The 21,440-nt window shown below is 54.0% G+C and overlaps 10 protein-coding genes across 10 annotated transcripts; 6 read left to right on the forward strand and 4 right to left on the reverse strand.

Moving 5' to 3' along the window:
- Positions 1-45: 45 nt before the first annotated feature.
- On the forward strand, positions 46-2,278 carry CLUP02_06242 (uncharacterized protein; the record flags this gene model as incomplete). Its single annotated transcript, XM_049285242.1, has 9 exons — positions 46-135; positions 201-233; positions 351-469; positions 571-622; positions 720-794; positions 1,030-1,264; positions 1,336-1,904; positions 1,973-2,085; positions 2,158-2,278. The coding sequence occupies 9 exons, from the start codon at positions 46-48 to the stop codon at positions 2,276-2,278; spliced, it is 1,407 nt and encodes a 468-aa protein (XP_049142385.1).
- An 86-nt stretch (positions 2,279-2,364) lies between these two features.
- CLUP02_06243 (uncharacterized protein) lies at positions 2,365-3,393 on the reverse strand (the record flags this gene model as incomplete). The annotated part of the gene is made up of 1 exon (XM_049285243.1): positions 2,365-3,393. One exon carries the CDS (start codon positions 3,391-3,393, stop codon positions 2,365-2,367), a length of 1,029 nt encoding a protein of 342 aa, XP_049142386.1.
- Positions 3,394-3,745: 352 nt separating this feature from the next.
- Positions 3,746-7,223, forward strand: CLUP02_06244 (translation initiation factor IF-2; the record flags this gene model as incomplete). The annotated part of the gene is made up of 4 exons (XM_049285244.1): positions 3,746-3,769; positions 3,830-6,845; positions 6,909-7,056; positions 7,163-7,223. 4 exons carry the CDS (start codon positions 3,746-3,748, stop codon positions 7,221-7,223), a joined length of 3,249 nt encoding a protein of 1,082 aa, XP_049142387.1.
- A 94-nt stretch (positions 7,224-7,317) lies between these two features.
- CLUP02_06245 (uncharacterized protein) lies at positions 7,318-8,496 on the reverse strand (the record flags this gene model as incomplete). The annotated part of the gene is made up of 1 exon (XM_049285245.1): positions 7,318-8,496. One exon carries the CDS (start codon positions 8,494-8,496, stop codon positions 7,318-7,320), a length of 1,179 nt encoding a protein of 392 aa, XP_049142388.1.
- Positions 8,497-9,040: 544 nt separating this feature from the next.
- CLUP02_06246 (VHS domain-containing protein) lies at positions 9,041-11,151 on the forward strand (the record flags this gene model as incomplete). The annotated part of the gene is made up of 4 exons (XM_049285246.1): positions 9,041-9,586; positions 9,643-10,318; positions 10,383-10,891; positions 10,945-11,151. The coding sequence occupies 4 exons, from the start codon at positions 9,041-9,043 to the stop codon at positions 11,149-11,151; spliced, it is 1,938 nt and encodes a 645-aa protein (XP_049142389.1).
- Positions 11,152-12,274: 1,123 nt separating this feature from the next.
- Positions 12,275-13,225, forward strand: CLUP02_06247 (uncharacterized protein; the record flags this gene model as incomplete). Its single annotated transcript, XM_049285247.1, has 1 exon — positions 12,275-13,225. One exon carries the CDS (start codon positions 12,275-12,277, stop codon positions 13,223-13,225), a length of 951 nt encoding a protein of 316 aa, XP_049142390.1.
- Positions 13,226-13,548: 323 nt separating this feature from the next.
- CLUP02_06248 (LipA and NB-ARC domain-containing protein) lies at positions 13,549-18,729 on the reverse strand (the record flags this gene model as incomplete). The annotated part of the gene is made up of 7 exons (XM_049285248.1): positions 13,549-13,633; positions 13,695-14,020; positions 14,108-15,749; positions 15,930-17,346; positions 17,424-18,414; positions 18,494-18,629; positions 18,713-18,729. 7 exons carry the CDS (start codon positions 18,727-18,729, stop codon positions 13,549-13,551), a joined length of 4,614 nt encoding a protein of 1,537 aa, XP_049142391.1.
- A 119-nt stretch (positions 18,730-18,848) lies between these two features.
- Positions 18,849-19,613, forward strand: CLUP02_06249 (uncharacterized protein; the record flags this gene model as incomplete). Its single annotated transcript, XM_049285249.1, has 2 exons — positions 18,849-18,933; positions 19,435-19,613. 2 exons carry the CDS (start codon positions 18,849-18,851, stop codon positions 19,611-19,613), a joined length of 264 nt encoding a protein of 87 aa, XP_049142392.1.
- CLUP02_06250 (uncharacterized protein) lies at positions 19,515-20,159 on the reverse strand (the record flags this gene model as incomplete). The annotated part of the gene is made up of 2 exons (XM_049285250.1): positions 19,515-19,855; positions 20,099-20,159. 2 exons carry the CDS (start codon positions 20,157-20,159, stop codon positions 19,515-19,517), a joined length of 402 nt encoding a protein of 133 aa, XP_049142393.1.
- Positions 20,160-20,382: 223 nt separating this feature from the next.
- CLUP02_06251 (uncharacterized protein) lies at positions 20,383-20,901 on the forward strand (the record flags this gene model as incomplete). Its single annotated transcript, XM_049285251.1, has 3 exons — positions 20,383-20,524; positions 20,580-20,698; positions 20,740-20,901. 3 exons carry the CDS (start codon positions 20,383-20,385, stop codon positions 20,899-20,901), a joined length of 423 nt encoding a protein of 140 aa, XP_049142394.1.
- Positions 20,902-21,440: the final 539 nt, after the last annotated feature.

Below are 21,440 nucleotides of genomic sequence, written 5' to 3' on the forward strand. Positions count from 1 at the left end.
TGAACTCGTTTCACAACTGGGTTGGTCTTCGGATTGAAGACAAATATGACTTACATCCGCGATTCTACCACACTGAGAGCTCTTAATCTTGTAGCATGGACTGGATTGAACCAACGGAGATTTATCCCAAGCAAAGTGAGAGGCTACTCCTACACTTTGAGGACTAGTCGCAGTTGATTGATGAACTACCTACCACACAGTCAAATCTCACTGAGGAACTCACTTATTCGTTGGTACATTGTATCAAAAACTAATTTCTCCCTGGCAAAAAGCTAATCACTGGTATTCTCTTGATTACCTTCAGTTTTGGTATATTACCTTAGGAGGAGTCTATAAAGAACCGAGTGGAGTCAATCCACGTACCGAATGAGAGCCGCCAGATTGAAATCATCCTTCGATTGGCCTCACCCTTTTCCCGTCTCTATCGGGGTCATTATATCAGGGACCGCGGCCTTGTACCTGAGGGAGGGTAAGATGTTGCACCTGTAACTAAAGTGAGGTGATTGCCGAAAACATACTACGCGTGGCTTAGATGACAGACATTCTGCACATGTGCATCTCCTGACACAGGCTGTCTACATGGAAGCCTGCCCGCTTTAGCGCGGGGCACAAAGTCGTGGCGGTGAAAAAGAGGCCAAAGAGTGGCCCCCTCGGGTAGAAATGGGCTGCTGCCGCCGGCCAATGAAGGTCAAGGTGTTTGTGTTTGCGGGACTCTGCAGGTTCAGGGACTGAAATGGACTGCAGTATCGTGCTTTGCGCGCCGTAACCCAACGATGCTGTTATGGCCCATTTTGGTAACTTGGCAGGGCGAAATACCGTAATAATGATTGCCCCTCTGATCTGCCACACCCTATTAAGTCTGTGACTCTTCGAGCTATGCCTTAGTGTCTACCCAATGGGATCATAACTGAAGTCCGATTCACCGTGTTGACCCTGCTTTATCTCCAGTGATTCCCTCTTCCTCTGCTTCTAAGGAAATCTCCGACACCATAACCTTTTTCTTTTAAAAACCACCACGCCCAAGTGCAGCCGCCGCCCACCAAAGCAGGACAGCACACTTTTACCCCGCCATCCTACCCTTTGCGCCAACTATCTTTGCTAAACATCCCACTTCGACCCCGCAATCTCACTTTGTCTACGCAGACAATCAGAAGCAAACCAGCAGAAAAAAAACAGAACCTCATCACAGTCAAAATGGCAGGCGGACAACCAGGAGGCAACTCTCGCGGCCGTGGCGGCAAGTTCAGAAAGTTCACCCGTGGAGGTTCGTCAAAAATTCGCCTCAGTGATACCCATCCCGTTGAAGCGCAGGCTGACATTCTACTGATTGGAAAGGTGGCAAGCACTTCTCCCGTGATCTCAGACCCCTCGACGCCGATGGCAACGAAATCAACATGTGGGCCGCCGGCTCCAAGAAGAAGGACGAGGAGAGCTCCGAAGAAGACTCTGAAGAGGATTCTGAGGAGGAGTCCGACTCTGACGAGGGCGGCGCCGCCCAGGCCGAGTTGTCTCGTGCCGATAGAAAGGCTGCCGCAAAGGCTCGCAAGGATGCCGCCATAGCCAAGAAGAAGGCCCAGGCCGTCGAGGTCGGCGACTTGCCCCCCAGCGATTCCGAAGAGGAGAGCAGCGATGACGACATGCCCGCCAACCCCAACCACTCCAAGGCCTCTCGCAACCAGACCAAGGCGCCTGCCCCCAGCGCCGACGTTGACGAGGCCGCCGAGGGCGTCAAGAAGCTGACCGTGGCCAACAATCGCAAGGAGCGCGAGAGCATGGAGGCCGCGCAGGCCAAGGAGAGATATCGCAAGCTGCACGAGGCCGGCAAGACGGACGAGGCCAAGGCCGATCTGGCGCGGTTGAGACTCATTCGTGAGCAGAGAGCGGCTGATGCTGCTCGGAGAGATGTAAGAAGTTCAGCTCAAATTTCGTTTTACCTCCTAGACATTAAAACTAATCATCTAATTTTCTGCAGGCCGAGAGAGAAGAGCGCGAGGCCCAAGAGGCTGCGAAGAAGAAGGAGATTGAGGCAAAGGAGGCCAAGAAGCGTGAGGCCGCCCTCGGCCCTTCAGCGAAGAAGGGCAAGAAGTCCAGCAAATAAGCCGGTCCTGGCCAAGCCGGGCATTCAGTGCTCTTTGGTAATCTGGACACGACCTCAAGTTATATACCATCGTTCTTCCTGGTCCATATTCGATCCCAGCATCGCATGCCCCGGACACCATGTGGAAGCCACAAATGTGGACAAAAGATTTTGTGTGCCAAAGCCCAATTGCTGCCATAGGCTGTTCTGCCAGACTCCGTGAAAATGCTCTATTTTACATGAAGCCAATGTACAATACCTCGCGCAGTGCAGATTCATGATTTGTCTCACATGCCACTCAACCCATCCGATCCAACGGCGTCATGCCACACCTGATCAAAATCCACGCCCTCTTTTCGGAACAGATCCCGGATCTGCTTCGCCACTACAACTTGCTTCTCGGGGCCGAACCCACCTGGCTGCGAGGACTCGAACTGCACGATCTCGATCCACCGGAAGAAGAGGTTCTCCTTGCCAATTGCGTTGAGAGCATCCCTGAACTGGAACACCTGTCTCCGTCTGTCGTCTTCCTTTGCCGTCACGCCCTCTTCCTCAACTGACATCCAGCCGTAATCTTCATGATACACCAGTACCAGGCGTCTGAAGGCATCTAGTGCGACGTCGTTGCGATCAACCATGGTGTGAGCGTCAATCATAGCTTGCCAGTCGAGATCCCACTGTCCAGTCATGGTGAGGTAGCCAGTCTTCTCCTGAAGGAGAAGAGGGGAGCAAGCTTGCCGGATGACCTGCTGCAGCGCCTCGTTGCGCTCCCTGTCCTTGAAGATGTCGCCCAGCTGCTGGTCCCACTCCCGGCTGCGCCGGACGTAGATTTCCTTTTCGCGAAAACCGACCTTCCACCGCCAGCTGACCGGGTTGCTGTACGACGTGCCAAAGACGAACTCGACGGGCCACGGCCAGACAAAGATGAAGAGCATGAGATCCAGGGTTAGCGAGCCGCCGCGCTTGGCGACCTCCCAGAGGAGCTGTCCCCAGGTCGAGTCGGCGGTGGGGAAGGTCGTCTCGTTGGGGTAGCCCATGGCGGACTGGACGAATTTGAAGTAGTAGGGCAGGATCCAGTACATGCGCAGGACGAAGAGCGCGGCGACGGCCAGGTTCATGCCGACCGGCACGAGGAAGATTTTCTTCTTGAACTCCACGGGCTTGGAGTCGATGTGGGTGATGTAGACGTGCTTTTGGTCAAGCGTCTCGATGAAGGGTTGGAGGACCTCTGCTGGCTTCTTGAAGGGCTTCGGCGGCGCGCCCACTGCCGCTTTCTTGGGCGCCTTGGATTTGACGGCCTTCACTTTGGACGCCATCGTGACCGTTTCCGCGGACACTTACTGTGAACCAGTTGTGCTTGTGAAATGTGAGTGAGAATAAGTGAGCTCGACCCAGGGCTCTTTAGCTACAAGCTGGCCGAATTTGCTTTACAAATGGGGGCAAGGGGGTCGCATGCCACCAGGTACCTGCCCCTGACGTACCAGGTGGTGGTGGGTCCAAGAACTGTCCAATTGCCTCCTGGCAGCGATTGGCTGCACATGCTGACCTCTCCAATTGCCCTGGGGGAGCTCGAGAAATTTCTGGGGCATTTCGAAGGAGCTCGAGCTCGACCTTAACTTTCTCCAGGCATTCCTTCGCAGCCTCTCATGTTGCGCCCAAATACAAATCATGCTTAGATGTAGGATATGGAACGTAAGTAGAACTATTCCCGAGTGATCGAGGTCTTTGCACATAATCTAATAGCTTCTTTAGGAGCGAAGCAGTGCTTACGTCTGCGCCTTCTGCCGCCACCCCGCCCTGCAGCGGCAGCGTGATCTCGGTCGACCAAACTACTCCGATTCGACGAAGCATGTATCGACCGGCAGCAGAGGATTCGCGTCATGGGGAGGTGGCAAGGGCTCTATCGGCTCGGGCATTCCTAGGAAGTCACCCGGTCCGGCCAACGGCTCCGGATGGGGAGCGTCGGCATTTGGTGCAGGCACGCCGTCAAAAGCACCGAGCCCCGAGGGCCCAGCAGTAGCGGCCCCCGTAGATCGAAGCAACGACGTCGATGATGGGCTTTTACCACACGAGCGCGCCGCGCGCCAAAAGCTAGCCACCCACAAAGCCGCACAGGAGAAGGCCGTGCAGGACAAAGCTGATGCGACGAGAAAGGCCCAGGATGCTTTAGGGCAGCCCGACCCGAGACAACGAGGGCCTAAGGGAGGTCTCGGTAGCGGTCTTGGAAGTGGAGGCGTTCGAAGTGGCGCGCAAAGAGGCTTAGGAAGAGGCCTTGAGAGCGTCCCTACAAGTGCAGGGGGAAGAGAGGAAGAAAAGAAGCCGAGGCAGTTTTTCAGTGGCTTAGGAGATGGCCGTAAAGGAGGCCTTGGAGGTGGCCTTGGAGGAAGCTCTAAAGGTGGCTTGGGAGACGCCAACACAAAACCGCGAACTCAAGGCGGTCTCGACGAAAGGCCTTCACGTTCAGCACCAAGATCCGACTGGAGACATCGTCATGATTCAGATCAAGCCCCGCCAAGCACACCTGTACCGCATCACCGACGCGCTGAAAGAGATGGTCTCGGTGGTCTGTCGTCCCAGAGGGACTCGCGTCAGCGGAATGGTCTCGGCAAGTCAAACGCACTGGGCTCGGGCAGCTGGAGCCAACTCTCAAAGAAGACTCAAGACTCTAGCATTGATTCCGAGGGACTTTCGAGAGAGAACTTTTTCACCAAATTTCAAGAACGGGTGGCCGAAAGCCCCATCCGGAACGACAGAAACCCACGATCATCACGCTCAGAACTTGGTGGCTTGAGCGAAGACATGTTAGGGGACTATGCACAAGCCGCACCGAACACGTCTCAAAAGCCAGAGTCCAAGACAAGAGAGTTCGATCAGTCCTACGAGATCAACCGTGACTCTCGACGACGCGACAAGACTAGCAACCGTCGCGGGGATACTTACGCATCCTCTCGGGGATCGCACAAGTCAAAAGGGCAGTCACGGTGGGAGGACGAAAATGATGAATGGGAAGATGGTGGTATAAGTCCAGCCGAACGCCGCCGTCAGAAGGCTGAGGCAAAAGCACAAAGAGCTGCGGAAGCTGCAGCAGCTGCAGCTGTCCCGAGTATCTTCCTGCCCGAGTTCATCAGCATATTAAATTTGGGCTCAGCGCTGAAGATGAAGAGTCGCGAGTTTCTGAAGGCTCTGGCAGAAATGGGCTTCGAGGACATTACCGAGGACAGCATCATGAAGGGAGAAACCGCGGCTCTAGTCGCTCAGGAGTTCGGGTTTGAACCAAAAGTTGATACTGGCGCTGCGAGGGATCTCAAACCTCGGCCTCCTCCGGAAGATGTCTCGGTATTGCCGCAACGGCCCCCTGTTGTGACCATCATGGGCCATGTCGATCACGGAAAGACTACGCTCCTCGATTACCTCAGGCAATCTTCCATTGCGGCGCAAGAACACGGCGGTATCACTCAGCACATCGGTGCCTTCATGGTAAAGATGTCTGAAGGAAAGCTCATCACCTTCCTCGACACACCTGGTCACGCGGCCTTCTTGACCATGCGCCAACGTGGTGCCAACGTCACGGATATTGTGGTCCTGGTTGTGGCAGCTGACGACAGTGTCAAACCTCAGACTCTGGAGGCTCTGAAGCATGCCAGATCCGCAAAGGTGCCAATGATCGTGGCCATCAATAAGTGTGATAAGGAAGATGCGCGCCCGGATCAGGTCAAGGCAGACCTCGCTCGCCATGGTGTCGAGATCGAAGACTTTGGTGGTGACGTACAAGTTGTTTGTGTGAGCGGAAAGACTGGTCAAGGCATGTCTGAGTTGGAGGAGAACATCGTCACCTTGGCTGAAATTCAAGACATGCGAGCCGAAGCCGATGGTATGGCTGAAGCTTGGGTGCTTGAAGCCAGTATAAAGCCATATGGCAAGTCTGCCAACGTGCTCGTCAAGCGTGGCACTCTACGCCTCGGCGACTTCATTGTCGCAGGCACTGCCTGGGCTAGGGTTCGAGTTTTGCGAAATGAGGCCGGACAGGAGTTGGACGAGGCGCCGCCTGGAACCCCTGTCGAGGTTCTGGGCTGGAGAGACGAGCTACCTGCTGCTGGTGACGAGATTCTTCAGGCACCCGACGAAGACCGAGCGAGGGTGGCTGTCGACTACCGCGAGGAGATGCGGGAGAGAGAGGCATCTTCGAAGCAGTTGGCTGAGCAGGAGCTTCGCGAACGTGAGGCCAAGATTGCTGCTGAGATTGCGGCAGAGGTTGAGGCAGCAGATGGAGATGCCGTCGAACCGGCTTCAACCACGAAAATTATCAATTTCATGGTTAGAGGTGACGTCGTGGGCTCCGTCGAAGCTGTATGCGCGACTATTAACGAGATTGGCAACAATGAAGTGAGGCCTCGTATCCTCCGGTTTGCGGCTGGCCAGGTTTCCGAGTCAGATGTTGAGCATGCCGAGGCATCGAACAGTGTCATTGCCAACTTCAACAGTACCGTCCCCGGCCATATCAAGGCCATGGCGGAGCAAAAGGGCGTCAGAATTATAGACCACAGCGTCATCTATCACTTGGCAGACGATGTCAAGCAAGTCATGTCAGAGTCCTTGCCGGATAAGGTGTCGTCCAAGGTTGTCGGCGAGGCGGATATCCTTCAAATTTTCCCCATCAACATCAAGGGACGCAAGTATAAGAACATTGCCGGATGCAAGGTCAGAAACGGTTCGGTCACTCGATCAACCATGGCGCGCGTTCTGCGCGGAGGCGAAAAGATCTTTGAAGGTAAGCTATCCCCCTTTCATCACCGTTGGTGTGAGTAGCGGCCTAATCTGACAACAAATGTAGGCAAGATTGATACTCTCAAGCACGGCAAGAAAGATGTAAACGAAATCAGAAAGGGCTCCGAGTGCGGTATTGCCTTTGACGGATTTACAGACTTCCATGTTGGCGATCAAATCCAGATGTACGAAGAGGTGAGGGAGAAGAGGTCTTTGTAAGATAATGGGGACAGCTGTAAGACATTTGTACGAGATGACAAGACGAGGCCATGGGTATAGAGTTAAGCAACAGTGGTGCTTGAGAGTTTCTTGACATCAAAGCTGTGCTCGGGAGGAGGACGAACGTATTCGGAGACGCAACTCATACAACGCCATACTGTAAAACAACTTGTGTAACCAGCCTATCATGGCTGCTATAGAATATTTGGGGAGGCATTTGGCCACCTCAAACTTCGTCATGTATTATTCATTTATTTTTACCACCGTTTCGGGGCAGAAACCGTATTCGACGAGAACGTCCTACTCGTAGTCGTCACTTGCGACCGCTCCTTCTCGAGCTTAGCCAACCCAATCTTGTCCGTGACAGGTGTGGCATTGATGATGTTGTCAAACTCATCATCGTCCTCTCCATTGTCAGAGTCGGGCTCAACATCCGAGTCCGGCTTCAAGTTTTGTGGCCGTGCTATCGACTCGGGCTTCTTCTTCTCTGCTGCCGACGGGTTAGAGAACGTCTTTGACGCAAGAACCTTGCGCCGTATCTCCTCCATTGCCGCGTCGTCATCGCTGTCGTCTGATATCGCGTAGGGGTCTTTGTCGTCCTCTTCCTCTTCATGGTCTTTTGCGGGCTTCTTGCCCAGGTATATGCCGTCAACGCTGTCGCCTTCGCCAGACTCGTCTCCGCTCTCGTCATCTTCGTCGTCATCATCAGCTTCCTCCTCGTCAGAGTCTACCATGGCTCTCCTGTTTGTGTTTCCTCCCTTCCACATGTCGTCCGCGTCAGCATCCTCTCTGCTGTCCGCATACTCCTTGTCAAGCCTGTCCAGCCATTCCTCCTGAACCTTCTTCACCCCCTTTTCGTCTTCGCTCGCGGCGTACTTCTTCAACAGACTCCCGTTGATCTCCAAGAATGCCTCGCCATAGGAGAAGGGCGCAAGAACCTGCTCCGACCACTCGGGGTGCCCGCAAATGTAAAACGCCGCCGCGAGCGCCTCGACACAGTTCAGCTTCCACGGCTTGCCGTAGTTGACGGTGTTCGCAGCCACCAAGTACGGCAGCAACCGCTCGCACTTGCCTCCCACTTTATTCCACTGGACGTCCTTCATGCGCGCCCAACTGCACTCGACCACGGCGGCGCCGTACTGGTCCATGAGGTCGCGGTCGGCCGGGGAGACGGTGTGTTTGCCATTGGGCGTGATGATGACGCCGTTATGCCTCTGACCGACGTGAAGATCGCGCATCATGCCCATTCGGATCAGCTTCTTTCCGGAGCACCGCTTGGGGTCGCAGTGGCCAAGATCCCAGCATGCTGCCTTGAAGGATGGGCGGGTGGAGGGGCCGTCAGTGTCGTCGCCATCGCGGGGTTGGCGTTGTCGCGGCGGCCCCGAGTGGAGCTTACGACCGCGGGAGCTGAAGTTGTTTTTCTTGTGGCGGACCATCTTGGAGAGGTATGTTACTGTGGGATCGCAGGGTGACTGAACGAAGGCCAAAGGGTTCGGTATCTCCTTGGGCGAACAAAAGTTTGGCGGGGTATTTGGAGGGGCAAATCTCGAAAATGACCAGAAAAAACATTACAGTGCATAACAAGGTCCGAATATGCCAGTAAGCGTGATATCTCCGAATAAGGTACAGAAGTATGGCAAAGCCGCCCGTAGGTCAAGCACAGGCCACCTTTTGGTGGCTCCTCTTCCCGCGCCGCCTGTCACTCAGCAGCCCCTCGTCACTCGGCCACAGATGCCATCGGTACCTATCACAGGGTTCATGAGGGATGCCTGCGCCGACCTAATCCAATCTGTCCAATTCGCAGGCGCTCGCTCGGCCAGCTGTTAATTGTACACGGCCAACCCAACCCATCCATCGTCTTCGGATGCGCTTCTCACCCTGAGAAATTTGGACGAACGACGAGATCCCTAACCCGCCAAGATAGCTCCCTTACCTCCCCGCCCGAGGCCGCCCACGAACGTAACAGCCGCAACGACGACGATGGAGGCCGCATCAGCCAGAGCTGCGGCCCGAGACCGCTGGGGCGAAATGGGCGCTCCCACGCCGTCTCAGCTCCAGCGCTTCATTCAGGCCGCCTGCAGTCCCGAGAATTACGAGCCGAACCTCGCTCTGAATCTCGAGATTTCCGACCTAATCAATTCCAAGAAGGGTTCCGCCCCACGCGAGGCCGCTGTCGCCATCGTCAGCTACATCAACCATCGCAACCCCAACGTCGCCCTCCTCGCGATCAACCTGCTCGACATCTGCGTCAAGAACTGCGGCTACCCCTTCCACCTGCAGATCAGCACAAAAGAGTTTCTCAATGAGCTCGTCAGAAGGTTCCCCGAGCGACCCCCGATACGGGCGACGAGGGTTCAGATGAAGATCCTCGAGGCGATTGAGGAGTGGAGAAGCACGATATGCGAAACGAGCAGGTACAAGGAGGACTTGGGCTTCATTCGGGATATGCATCGTCTTCTGAGCTACAAGGGGTACACGTTCCCCGAGGTCAGGCGGGATGACGCCGCCGTGCTCAACCCTAGCGATGTAAGGCGCTCTTCTTTATCGTTGGCAGCGATTTGGAGCTATACTGACGTGCGTAGAACTTGAAATCTGCCGAGGAAATGGAAGAAGAGGAACGCGAGGCGCAATCTGCCAAGCTTCAGGAGCTCATTCGACGAGGTACACCCGAGGATCTACAGGAGGCAAACCGCCTGATGAAGATTATGGCCGGCTACGATACTCGATCCAAGACCGACTACCGCGCCAAGGCCGCTCAGGAGGTTGCCAAGATCCAAGCCAAGGCTAGGTTGCTCGAAGAGAGACTCGAAGCTTTTCAACAGGGCGACACTATGCAGGATGGAGACGTGTTTTCTGAGCTTGCTGCCGCTCTGTCTAGCGCGCAACCCAAGATCCAGAAAATGTGTGAAGAGGAGTCGGATGACCACGAGGCCGTCGCGAAGTTGCTGGAGATCAATGACAGCATACATCGGACAGTGGAGCGATACAAGTTCATGAAGAAGGGGGATCTTGAAGCAGCTAAGAAGGTGGCCAGTGGCGCGCCGCTGCCGTCGACTTCAGGTCCTTCCAAGAGCGCAGCGCAAGAGCTTTCTTTGATCGACTTTGATGGCGAACCAGAGACAACGAATGGCTCATCGTCAAGTCAGCCGGCCTCACAGTCAGCAGGCATTGAGAACGATCTTCTCGGCCTTTCCATGGACGATTCAGCAAGCTACGGCCAAGGAGGTGCTTTGACTCTGGGATTCGGAGCAAACTCGAGTATGTTCAAACAGAGTCTTTGTTGTTGACACATCCATATACTGACCAAAATTAGACATCCCAGGGCCGGCGCTACTCTCTTCCGTGACAGAAAACAACAGCGCAAAGGGACCTATGAGCAACACTGCAACACCCCAGCCACCATCCTTCTCGCAGTTCGCTTCTTTCACCTCTCCTTCAGCATCCCAGTCCGGCACACCCCAGCCGTCTGGTATGTCTGCCTTTAAGCCGCCCCAGCAGCAGGCCACGACCTCAAACGACCCCTTTGCCGCCCTTGGATCCCCCATCTTCTCCTCCAAGCCTGCTACCCCAGCTCCCGCCCCCGCCATCGCGCCCGCGCCAGCAGCGCCAGCCGCAAACGACGACGACGAATGGGCCTTTTCGTCAGCCCTCCCTCCTGAAGCGCCTAGTCAGCCTAAGGAGCACAAGGCGACTGTTAGCGATTCTACTGTCAAGATTGAGATGATTGCAGGGAGGACGGGGACGGGCAATGCGATCAACCTTAGTTTCGCCTTCTCGAACAACTCTGCGCAGCCCATCTCAGAGCTTCACTATCAGCTCGCGGCCACAAAGGTCAGTCTTGCGCGTGCCTTTTCCAGATAGGTCATTTTGCTAACATTAACCAGGGTTACGAACTTGGCCTCCGGCCCCAGACTGGGCGAGAGTTGGCTCCCAAGCAGAGCAGAGGTGTGACCCAGTTCGTAGAAGTATGGCATGCTGGGGACAAGAACCGCAAGGTGCAATCTATCAAGTTGCGGTGGAGGATTTCTTACAAGGTTGGAGCGGAAGCGAAGAACGAGATGGGAGAGATCACCGAGTTCAGCCTTGCATGATGATCCGAAGAGTACGAGGAAGAGAGTAGGTAGAAAAAGGGGCGTTTTGAAGTGTTGGAAGATGAGCCGGCGCAACTAGCGCAACGCAAAAGAGGTATAGAATCAGGGTATCTAACAATCTGATGAACCATCAACCAGTAAATATGGCTAGTGCCTTAGTCTCCCATCATGATGTAGCACACCAGGTCACTCCCTTGCTTCTCTCGTGTCCTCACGTGCTCCAAGTCCGGATGAAATCACGGCGGTCCAATGGCTGAGAAGGAGGCAGGCAGTCCCCACCAAAGCACCTGCCTTCCTTCTCATCATAGGAACCGAACCATACAACCAGGACTGACGAGACCGCCCTGCCCTGCCCTACCCCTTATGTATAGCGTCCCGCGATTCTGTTCTCGTTGACAGTTGGGCGAGTGGTTCCAAAGTAGCGGCGTGAGAGCGCGGCAGTGAAACCGAATTTACAGACCCTCTTGTTCGCTACTCGGTGGAGGCAGCCCTGTGCGACCTTTGAGGCCTCAAATGGCCGGGTTTAGCACGCGAAGGGGCTAGTCCCGAATCGTTTTGTGGTTTTGACTGTCGGTCTAAAGTGATTTCTATTTGTTTTGGAGGGATTTGAAAATATTGTGTTGTTGGTGGTTTGGCTGCTGTTGAGGCAGGCGTGCTTCCTGTGATGTGAGAGCGGAAGCTGTGGTGTTTTGTTGTTCTTGTCCTGCTATTTTTTTGTGATTCTGCGGATGCAAGGACGACGGTGGTGGTCGAGGATGGCCGGGCGGGATGCAGACGGGATCGGGGTGGGGCCGGGCTGGACGGGCACTACGGCGGGTGTGGGGGGCGCCAGGATTACTCTTTAGCCGCTAAAATGCACGTCCGTTGCGGGATGACCTCAGAGCTCACGATGGAATTCCTGGCTTTTTCATGGCCGCCTAAAGCAACATTGTCGAGATTGCAATTCCAGAGAAGGCATTCGTAATTCCTCACGGCCAATTGCTCCAGCTCGAAGCGTCGAACTTCGCACAGAGTGTCGTTGTGCAGCGAAAACAGGAGCCGAGTTTTGGCGGAAAACGCAACTGCCTAACGATCGTCGGCTCCAATCCTCGCCCCAAGTGCAAGATAAATATCAACACGAAAGATGGGCTCCGACGAAGAGCACCGTGGCCAGCGGTCGCGACGTAGCCGCCACGACGACCAAGACGACGACGAACGGCCCCGCCAAGAACGAGACACCACAGATCGCGATAGCCACCGCCGCAGACGTAGCAAAGATCGCAGCGACACCCACCGCGACCGTGAACGTGATCGCGATCGTGATCGCGGCTCGGACAGACCACCACGCAAAGAACGACGAAGATCACGATCACGCGACAGGCGCGAGACGTCCCGCCGCTCGCGCTCACCAGACCCTTCCGCGCGGAAACGCTCCCGCTCACGAGACCGCGATCGCAGCCCAACCTCCGACTCGGGAGACGACAACTCCAAACCTTCAGAGCGCAAACGCCTCACGGCACCCACAAGCCCCGTCCGCCGCTCGGGACCGCTCCCGGACCAAGACGCCTCCTTCGCCGTCTCCAAAGGCGAAGAACCCGAAAAACCAAAAGAAAAACCCAACCTCCGCACAACAGGTCTCCTCGCAGCGGCCTCCAACTCGGTTCAACAAGCCGACGGCACCTCCATCGCGCTGAAATACCACGAACCCGCCGAGGCGCGCAAGCCGCCCGCCCGCGACCAGTGGAAGCTCTTCGTCTTCAAGGGGGACGACGTGGTCGACACGGTGGACCTGAACCTGCGGAGCTGCTGGCTGATGGGGCGGGAGGCGGCCGTGGTGGACTTCGCGGCGGAGCACCCGAGCATCAGCAAGCAGCACGCCGTGATCCAGTTCCGGCACGTGGAGAAGCGGAACGAGTTTGGTGACCGGATCGGCAAGGTGAAGCCGTACCTGATCGATCTCGAGAGCGCCAACGGGACGGTGCTGAATGGGGACAAGGTTGCCGAGAGTCGGTATTACGAGCTGAGGGATAAGGATATGATCAAGCTGGGGCATAGTACGCGGGAGTACGTGCTCATGCTGGCGCCGAAGGACTAGAGACCAGAAAGCGGAGATTTGCTGTGGCCGTGGAACGGCTTGGGATGATTTCTGGACCGCAGGGTCCAGACGCTGTAGAAGTATTCTTGTCAACAGAGCTGTAAATCACCAATTCCTAGTCACATGAAGAGATGAAGCATCTGGGCGCCATAATCTTTCTTTTAATCGTACTCTGCCCGTAATTCCCCTTGAACAAAAGAAACGCTTGGCCTCCACGGCCGCTTTAGAAGGATATAATGACTAAAATACCTGGTTTGTTCTCTTCTGTTCTGTTTCAACGCCAGTCTCTTAATTCCCCCAAACAACACTTTTGTCGCAAGCCCTCAAGTAAGACAGAAGTCAAACAAGAAATCCAATCTGCCGATTCTGTTCTTATCACAGACGCCTTCTAAGGCGTCTTGCGTCAGGCTTGTTATCTGGCTGTGGTCCCTCTTAAGGCATATGTAGCCCCAGCCCTATGGGGCTTGACTCTGAGGGAGACTCTGTGTCTGCCTCGCCAGTTCTGATTTGTCGCGAAAGCTCCACAGCTTCTTCATACCGACGTTGCAGTCGATCGTTCTCTGCCTGAATGCGCCGCCGTTCTGCTTCTTCAATGTCTACGGGAATATCGCCAAACGAGATGAGCCGTCCATCTGTAGTTCTGATACCCCCGGACCCGGATCTAGACATTGGTTCGCTGTTGCCAGGGAGAGACCGCGGGCTCAATGTCGGACTTTCCCGTATGAAGCTGGGAACACGACCGACAGGTAGTCGGCGAGGCATATTGCTGCGTCCAAATAGCGCCTCGTCAATGGGCTGCCCAGTCTGCCTATTCCTCCATATGTCGTAAGAAGTCTAGCCCATTTCTATTGGGGAAAGACGCGGTGAGGGCTCCGTCTCTACCATGGACGGCGCTCGCCGATGAGGGAGACTTGACCTGACACTTCCGCTATTGCTGCTCAAAGCTGTGCCTGCTGAGCCAGTCGCTGTCGCATGTCGAGGGTTTGAGCTTGGGTTCCTAGACATTGGCTGCGATGAATACCCATTTGGTGGCGTAGGATCTATATGACTTCCTGGCCGATAGTTGTCTTCATATGTGCTAGATGGAACCTGCCGCGGCGGTAGCCGATATGCCATATTCTCAGCGGGGAAAATGTTCAGACTTGGGCGGCTCAGACATGGATCAGACTGGGAAAGGACATCATTGTCAGACTCATCCTGGTATGTGTACGGTGGCTGGGAGTTTGACTGCCGGTCGAGGGGATGCTGTCGCAGACTACTCTCTTGGTTTGTAACAACAGACAGTCCGGAGGGAAATTGTTGTGAGTAAGCCAGCCCCGGACTGGAGTTCGCTGTTCTCACATCCTCCTGATATGTGTACGGGAGTTCTTCCGACGATCTCGGAACGGACGAGATCGATGAACCGCTAGAGGAAACTTTTCCCGGGCCTGATTTTTCGTGACGCTTCCCCCCACTGACGGATCTGCCCAAGCGGCGCAGGAATTTTTGAAAAGACGGTTTCGAAGCGGATTCTTGAAACTGCGATTGGCGAGACTGTTCGGTCGATTGATGCGCATTTCCAGAACCAGTTAACTTTGGAAATTGATTTTCTTTCAACCTGAGAGCCGTGGAAGGCGTGCGGCTGTTCACGGTCCGTAGGCTGTAGACGGACCGATCATCGTAAGCAGCTTTCCTGTCGATTGTCGCGGCCCGTGAAGGGGGAGAAGCGAAAGTAGGAAATGAGGGGGCCTCTTCCTCGACTGCGGTTCCTGACACGGCCTTGGCGTAACTTGAAGCTCCAAGCATCGAGGTTGGCCTTACAGATGTACCGGCACTGGAGCTTCTGCCTTTGTCGTGTATGTAGCCACCGCCACGAGGTGGTGGTGGCGATCCCTTCTTGATGTAAAGTAGTTCGGCCTCAGCTTCGCTTCTTGCGGAAACTTTGGACCGACTGGGTGATCTGCCGCCTCTGGAAGACTGAGGTGGGGTGATGAGGCCTCTTGCAGACTCCCGACTGATGCTCACACGAGGATCATTTGTCGCTACGGCTGTCTCTCTCCATGCTCCTCCACGATCATGGTAGCGCCTCAGTGACCTTTTCTTCACTGACCGGTGTCTGGCCACAACAGTCCACGCAGGGTCAGCCGTGTCATTGTATGGACCTTCTTCAATGTCGGGCGGGTACGGAGTTATGGTTCGATCCTCGGACTCCTGGTACTCAACCGGAGATGTCTGTTCATCCACGTAAGGTACATAAGGCATGTGGAAGTGAAGCGGGTTGTGGGTTGTCAGCGGCAATTTGTATTCTTGCTCCAATGCAGCCGAGTAGACCCCTGGTGATTGAGGGAGTACTGCGGTACCAGAGGCGTCTGTTGAATGCGACGATAAACTGTTCATTCGCTCGAAAACAGAATTATGGGCGGCTTCTTTTCCGTCGATGATTCGGGTAGATATAGTCCTCTGTAAGTCGTTAAGGTCTGCAGGCACCTTCGCAAGTCGTTCTTCTAAATCTTTTCGAGCAGCGTCAAGATTCACAGGTCCGGTTCTATTTCTGAACGTCAGTACGCTTCATCGAGCTTGTCCTAGAGTTGTAGCGAATGAACAGAAGAGGGTGATGGAAATAAGACAGCAAAGAGACTGGACATTTATTCAGCCATAGGACTTGAGCAGGACATTGGAGCATAACGGGGGCTGCGATGGGACTTTAAGATGTTTTCCCACTTACTGCGAACTGGGTTGTTCTGTAGACCCGTGAATTGGGCGATCAACGATATGGCGGTCAATAAGGTCCTTCAACCTTCTGCCGTGTCGAATATATTGTCTGTAGTCTTCGGGAAGGCCAGTGGCAGGCTCGTCGTTCATCCTGGTATAGGCCTCATCGAACGATGCGCAGAAGACGCGGATGGCCCGCTCTAGCCAGAAATGCAGCTGTCCTTCCTTGGCAAGAAGCTCAATAAAGAAGGCCTGTACAACACTGTGAACACGAAGTGTATCCAAAGGCTCAGGAGTCGTGTCGAGACCGCTCTGCGAGCTCGAGGAAGAGACGTCATCAGCTTCGTTTCGTTCGATAAGGGCGAAGCTTATCAAAGTAACGAAAGTCTGTGTCAGACTCCTTCTGCCCTTTGTCGTTTCCGTCTTCACGGGTGTTCGCTTGTCCAAAGCTCCCAAGCCAAGAGCCAGTAGTTCAACCGGTATGAATTGACTGAAGAAGGAGAGTATGTAGATCAGATTCAACGCGGCGTGATTACCGCGACTCTGCAACTGATCTCGAATCGCCATGTATGCAGGAAGCTCGCCAACTTTTGGTGAGTCCCGGAAGGTCTTGAGATACTTTGCAAGCGGTTCCCTCGTGGTATTCATGTTCACAGCAGCGGCGTGAATCATCAGAGGGAGGCGACCCATCAGCTGTACCAATTCATGAGCTCGTCTGAGATCATCAGTGTTGTATGGGTGTTTCTTTCCCATTTCTTCGAGCAACAACTCCTGTGCGTCTTGAATGGGTGGTAGAGGCAACTTCATCATGCTGGGGTTGTCAAGAAGATGAGACCCAGGATCACACCGATCAGTTGATGTGTAGATGAGACTGCTGTTTGGCCGGTCGGGTATGTACTTGAGAATCGCTTTGTCGTTGACGCGAATGCCATCAAACACTAGCAGCCAATCGCTTGACTCATTGAACCACCGTTTGACGATATCGACCATGTTGTGTGGATTTAACAAGTCCTTCTTATGTCCTTGAGCAGCCATGCCCTTGATAGCCTGGGTTTTTGCAATGCGCCAGAACCCGTCTTCCATATCTTGTAACGTGGTAGACCTGATCCAGTATGCGCCCCCGGAATACTGGTCCTTGTGATTGAAGTAATACTGTCGAGCAAGATGTGTTTTCCCGACACCAGGAATGCCCTGAATTAAAACCGCAGATGTCCCCTCTGAACGCCTCTTCGGGTCTTTCAACAGTTTGTGAAGATCTGCAAGATAGTCCTCTCGCCCTTTGAAAAACGAGTTGGGTCGGAATCGGTCGGGATGAACAAAGTGAGGACCAAAGTTCAGAACCTGGGTAGCAGAGTCAGAAACCGGGGCGGATCGGGTGCTTGTCGTGTCAACAGGTGACGATTGTTGAGCTGCTGGAACATATCTGTATTCTTGATGCATATGTCAGACTGAAGATTCGTGATTTGCTTTCCATTATGGTTTTGTATTCTGGAAAAGGGGAGCATACCTGAAATCATAGTCTCTCGAGGACTGCCATACTCGCGGGTGATCTCGGCTGCCTCGGATTGTGCTCTGGCTTTCCTGTCGTCTATTTCAATGTCCCAGCGGGTTCGAATCACTGGCGGAGCCTCTTCTGCCCACGTCCGAATAGCGGTTGAAACGTTTCTGTATCCAGGAGCGCTGCTGCTGTTGAACTTGCACATTCCGGAATGAGGGGCCTCGATGCCGTAGTAAACAACGCCTGGAAGTTGCGGACTGGCCGAACTCGCATCAACCACCGTCACCATCGTTCCTCTGATATCCGTTTTGTGGTTTTCATGGGCCATGTGAATCTTGAAACGCTGGTAAAAGTCGAGAAAGGGGCTATTGATGTTTTGCAGAGTCTCGTTGTCCTTCTTCAAGGTTTTGAGGAGCACCGACTCGCTCTCAAACATTTTCTTAGGCGCAATGGCGTCTGCCATCTTTTGCAAAACGATACCCCATGTTGCCATGTCAGATCCGGTGTGTGGCGTTCCCAGGAAAATGATTCCAAAGGTGGAGACGAAGATAGATCTGGCATCTTCTTGGTTCTTGTCTCTCAAGTCATTGGAATAAATGAGGGCTCGCTTGACAAGAATGCCGCCCAGGCTGTGTGCGACAAAGATGATGGGGTTCTTGTCTGTGCGCTCGCTTTTACGATAGAGGGTGAGGTTTGTGACCAGTGTCTGAGCATGTTGGTAGATGAAGTTGTCGCTTGCACTTGTGCTTTTACCGGTGGTATAGACGTCTGCGTTGTAGCCATAGACCAAGATATTGGCGCGAGTCTTTCCTAGAGACTGCGGTAGTAGATCTGTGGGCCAAAACACACCTTCATTATGTTGAGACGAAGACGAAGAGGAAGTCCATGTACTTTTCGGGTGACCATTGAGACCATGGACCAGGACGATATCGACGGAGGCGTCAGGATGAGTGAAGACAGCGCTGATTTCGTAGCGTGCAACTTGCTTATTGATGGACCCCTATGATGGTCAGTGCCGAGAGCCATATTTGCATTTATTTGAAATACGTCAGCAACAAAAAGAGAGGGAGCGAGCTGACAGCCGAGAGAAGGACTACAGGAAAGGGAAGGGGGATGAGGAAGAGTAACGGGGTGTAACAAGGATGCTGCCGAGCATAGCGGCGGGCCGTTCCGTAACACAAATGGGGAGAATGAGATGAAAGCTTACCATACTTGCTTGCTCGAGTCCGAGTCAGCAGCAGGGGGGGTTCTCTACCGAATGCTTATTTTCTTCCCACTAATGCGGCTTGTTGTTCTACGATTTGCTGATGCTCATGGGCTTCTTGGACTACCTTATGCGGCTCAACGTAGAGTCAGGGTTGAGGGTGGAGGGGCAGTCTTTATACAAAGGAACTCCTGCCACCTAGTCGTAGAAATCCAAAGCTGAGAGCCAAGATGAGGCGGATGATATTGCGCGTCGAGTTGACCAAGCAGCATCGAGCGCCTCGTTCTCAAGTTCTGGGAAGGCGCAGCGCCATAAGTAGGCTGCGAAAGTTAAACAACAGAGAAGGCGGATGGGCCGTGAACGTCCTGGTGATGGAGCGTAGCACGCCGGGCGGGTTGGTCACACAGGAACCGCGGTTCAGGCCAGTGGAGAAAAGAAGAGAATAACGGAAAGAGAGAGAAGAGATATCACGAGCCACATCAGACGCGGGGAGAACCCAAATGACGATCGAAGACAGGAAAGAAGAGACAAGACCCAATTTGAGGACTCAGGGGGTAATGGTAAGCTTGAACAGATGGAAGTTCCGCTAAAGGGGTGTTTAGTTGGGACAAGTGCGCCGTGATGGATAATGGAACACCTGTTGTGAAGTGCCCCCTGCCAGGAGGAGCTCGGGAGGTCAAATTAACCCCAGAATGCAACAGCGAAGGGGCAGTTTGGGCAGTTTGGGGAAGGATTTGAAGATCCATTGGTGCCCTGGCCCTGCTAGTTGCTACGGATAGTGTACTTGGTCGTCACGTCACGGCACATCATCTGCAGGCGCGAGATGGCCGGGGTCCTCCACTATCGATGCAACGACGCCTCACCCGCCGTCCGACTTTGAAGACACACCCACAAGTTCACAAGTACATGGCACCCACGACACACCCAAGGAACAGAAGGAGAAGGAGAAGAAGAAGGAGGAGGACGATGAGAAGAAGGAACGTGGAGGACAATAGCGACGCCGCTAGAGACTTGCCGTTTTGAAACATACAACCGGCGCCACCGATTTCGTCTCTCTTTGATCTCTTGCCCTTTTGCTCTGCTCCTCTCGTTCTGTGTCTCTGACATACCTGTCTCTGTCCATCTCCATCCTTCCCGCAGCCCGCAGCAAAGCGAGAGACATTCGCCCACGTCTGTGCTGTTTCTGTCATGTCGTCCTGAAGCTCTCGTGAGAGTGATGGCTCAGCTTCCGGATTTGCCGCATGGAAATGGTCGCGATCAGCCGGGCGCTAGGTCCAGGCCACGTATAACAACAAGCAACACGAGAAAAATGCGCCCGAAAAGACACTAAAGTGTAATGTGAAGGCGAGGGCGCCGCCACCCTATTGCTTTTGTTTCCATTTCGGTGAAGCCGCAGGCGCAGACGATGAAAAAGAGCGGCTGCGTAAGCAGCAACGACTTGCAACGCCAGTCATGATAAAATGATAGAATGTTGACTCACTAGGCTTCGCTGAAGCTGAACCACTGAGCGGCCCACCAATGAAGAGCGAATGAGGAGACATGGAGTCCTACCTAAGGCGAAGAACTCATTGCCCTCGCTCTATGTCGATGAGCGAATGCGCTGCACACACCAGGCTGGTCTGGTGACTCAAAGAGAAGCGGCAGTATCGAAACAGTCCTCGAGCTCAAGCACCCGCAATATCGTTGAGTTAAGGTACGGCTATTCAGCCTAGCGCAAGCCACTGTTTTGTCTCTCTGTCTCGATCCATCCCGTCACTACCAGATATGCATCATGCAGCGCCGACACGGCCGCTTGTGCTCTTAGTTTCAGTTACTCATACAGCACTGGCCGGGCATCTTGGCATATGCAACTTGAGTTCTGAACACACTCTAAAGCGGGTGAAACTCGAGAGAGGCTGCTTCGTGGGTGTGTTCCTGTGACACAACGCAGCGCCTGCTATTCTCTGACATTTTTTTGACAGCCCAACGACAATGCAACATTGGTTTTTTGTTTCCCAGCTCTCAGCAGGCCTCACACAACTCTTTGCTCCGTCGGATACGACTCTCAAGCAACACGGGTTTGGCCGCATCACCTCTCATGGTTCCCAATGCCATCCGATGATACGGTGAAGAATCGTACAGCTGACCAGCGACAAGTGGATCTCCCTCCGATTATCGCGAGTTCGTGACGCCGTCTTGACTCAGGACGGCGCCTACAAACTCTCAACGGCTGCCATCGGAACTAGCTCGCGACGCCAATACTTGACTACTGCCCTAGCCAAAAGGGACAGCTACGGAAACTGAGACTTTCAGACCGCTCCTCTTGCCTTCATTACAAAATGCAAGCGCCTCGTTCCCGTGTTCCCATTGCAACCATTTGACAAAGCCTCGTGTGATGTTGCTATACAAATAGCCACAGATCAACCAGTACTGCAACCCAGAATACGGCTTGTTTTGCTTCGAGGCAACGACACATAATCCAGATTGGTGGGCATCAAGGCAAGTTGAAGTTTTCGGTTTCGACCCCCTCCCCCTCCTTGTGCCCTCATTTGCCTCGGCAATTTCACTTAGATCGACCATTGAGGTTCACAAAGTTTCCTTGCCTCATAGCTAAAATTCCATCTCTCTCATTCGAAACCATTACAAGACGAACACGTTCGTCAAAGGGCTGGTGATCTGACGTTCACATCGGATCAAAGTTCAGCCTCGCTTGGGTCTGCCTAACAGATCACATATCCACGCAGTCTTTCAGACCTTTCGAGGTGACTATTCGCCTTACGAACTTCGCCACGGTGTCACGGTTCTAAATATGACCGTCAACAATGCAACATGTTGTGGTTCTC

This window comes from Colletotrichum lupini, chromosome 3 (assembly GCF_023278565.1).
Source record: "Colletotrichum lupini chromosome 3, complete sequence".
Taxonomy (NCBI): domain Eukaryota; kingdom Fungi; phylum Ascomycota; class Sordariomycetes; order Glomerellales; family Glomerellaceae; genus Colletotrichum; species Colletotrichum lupini.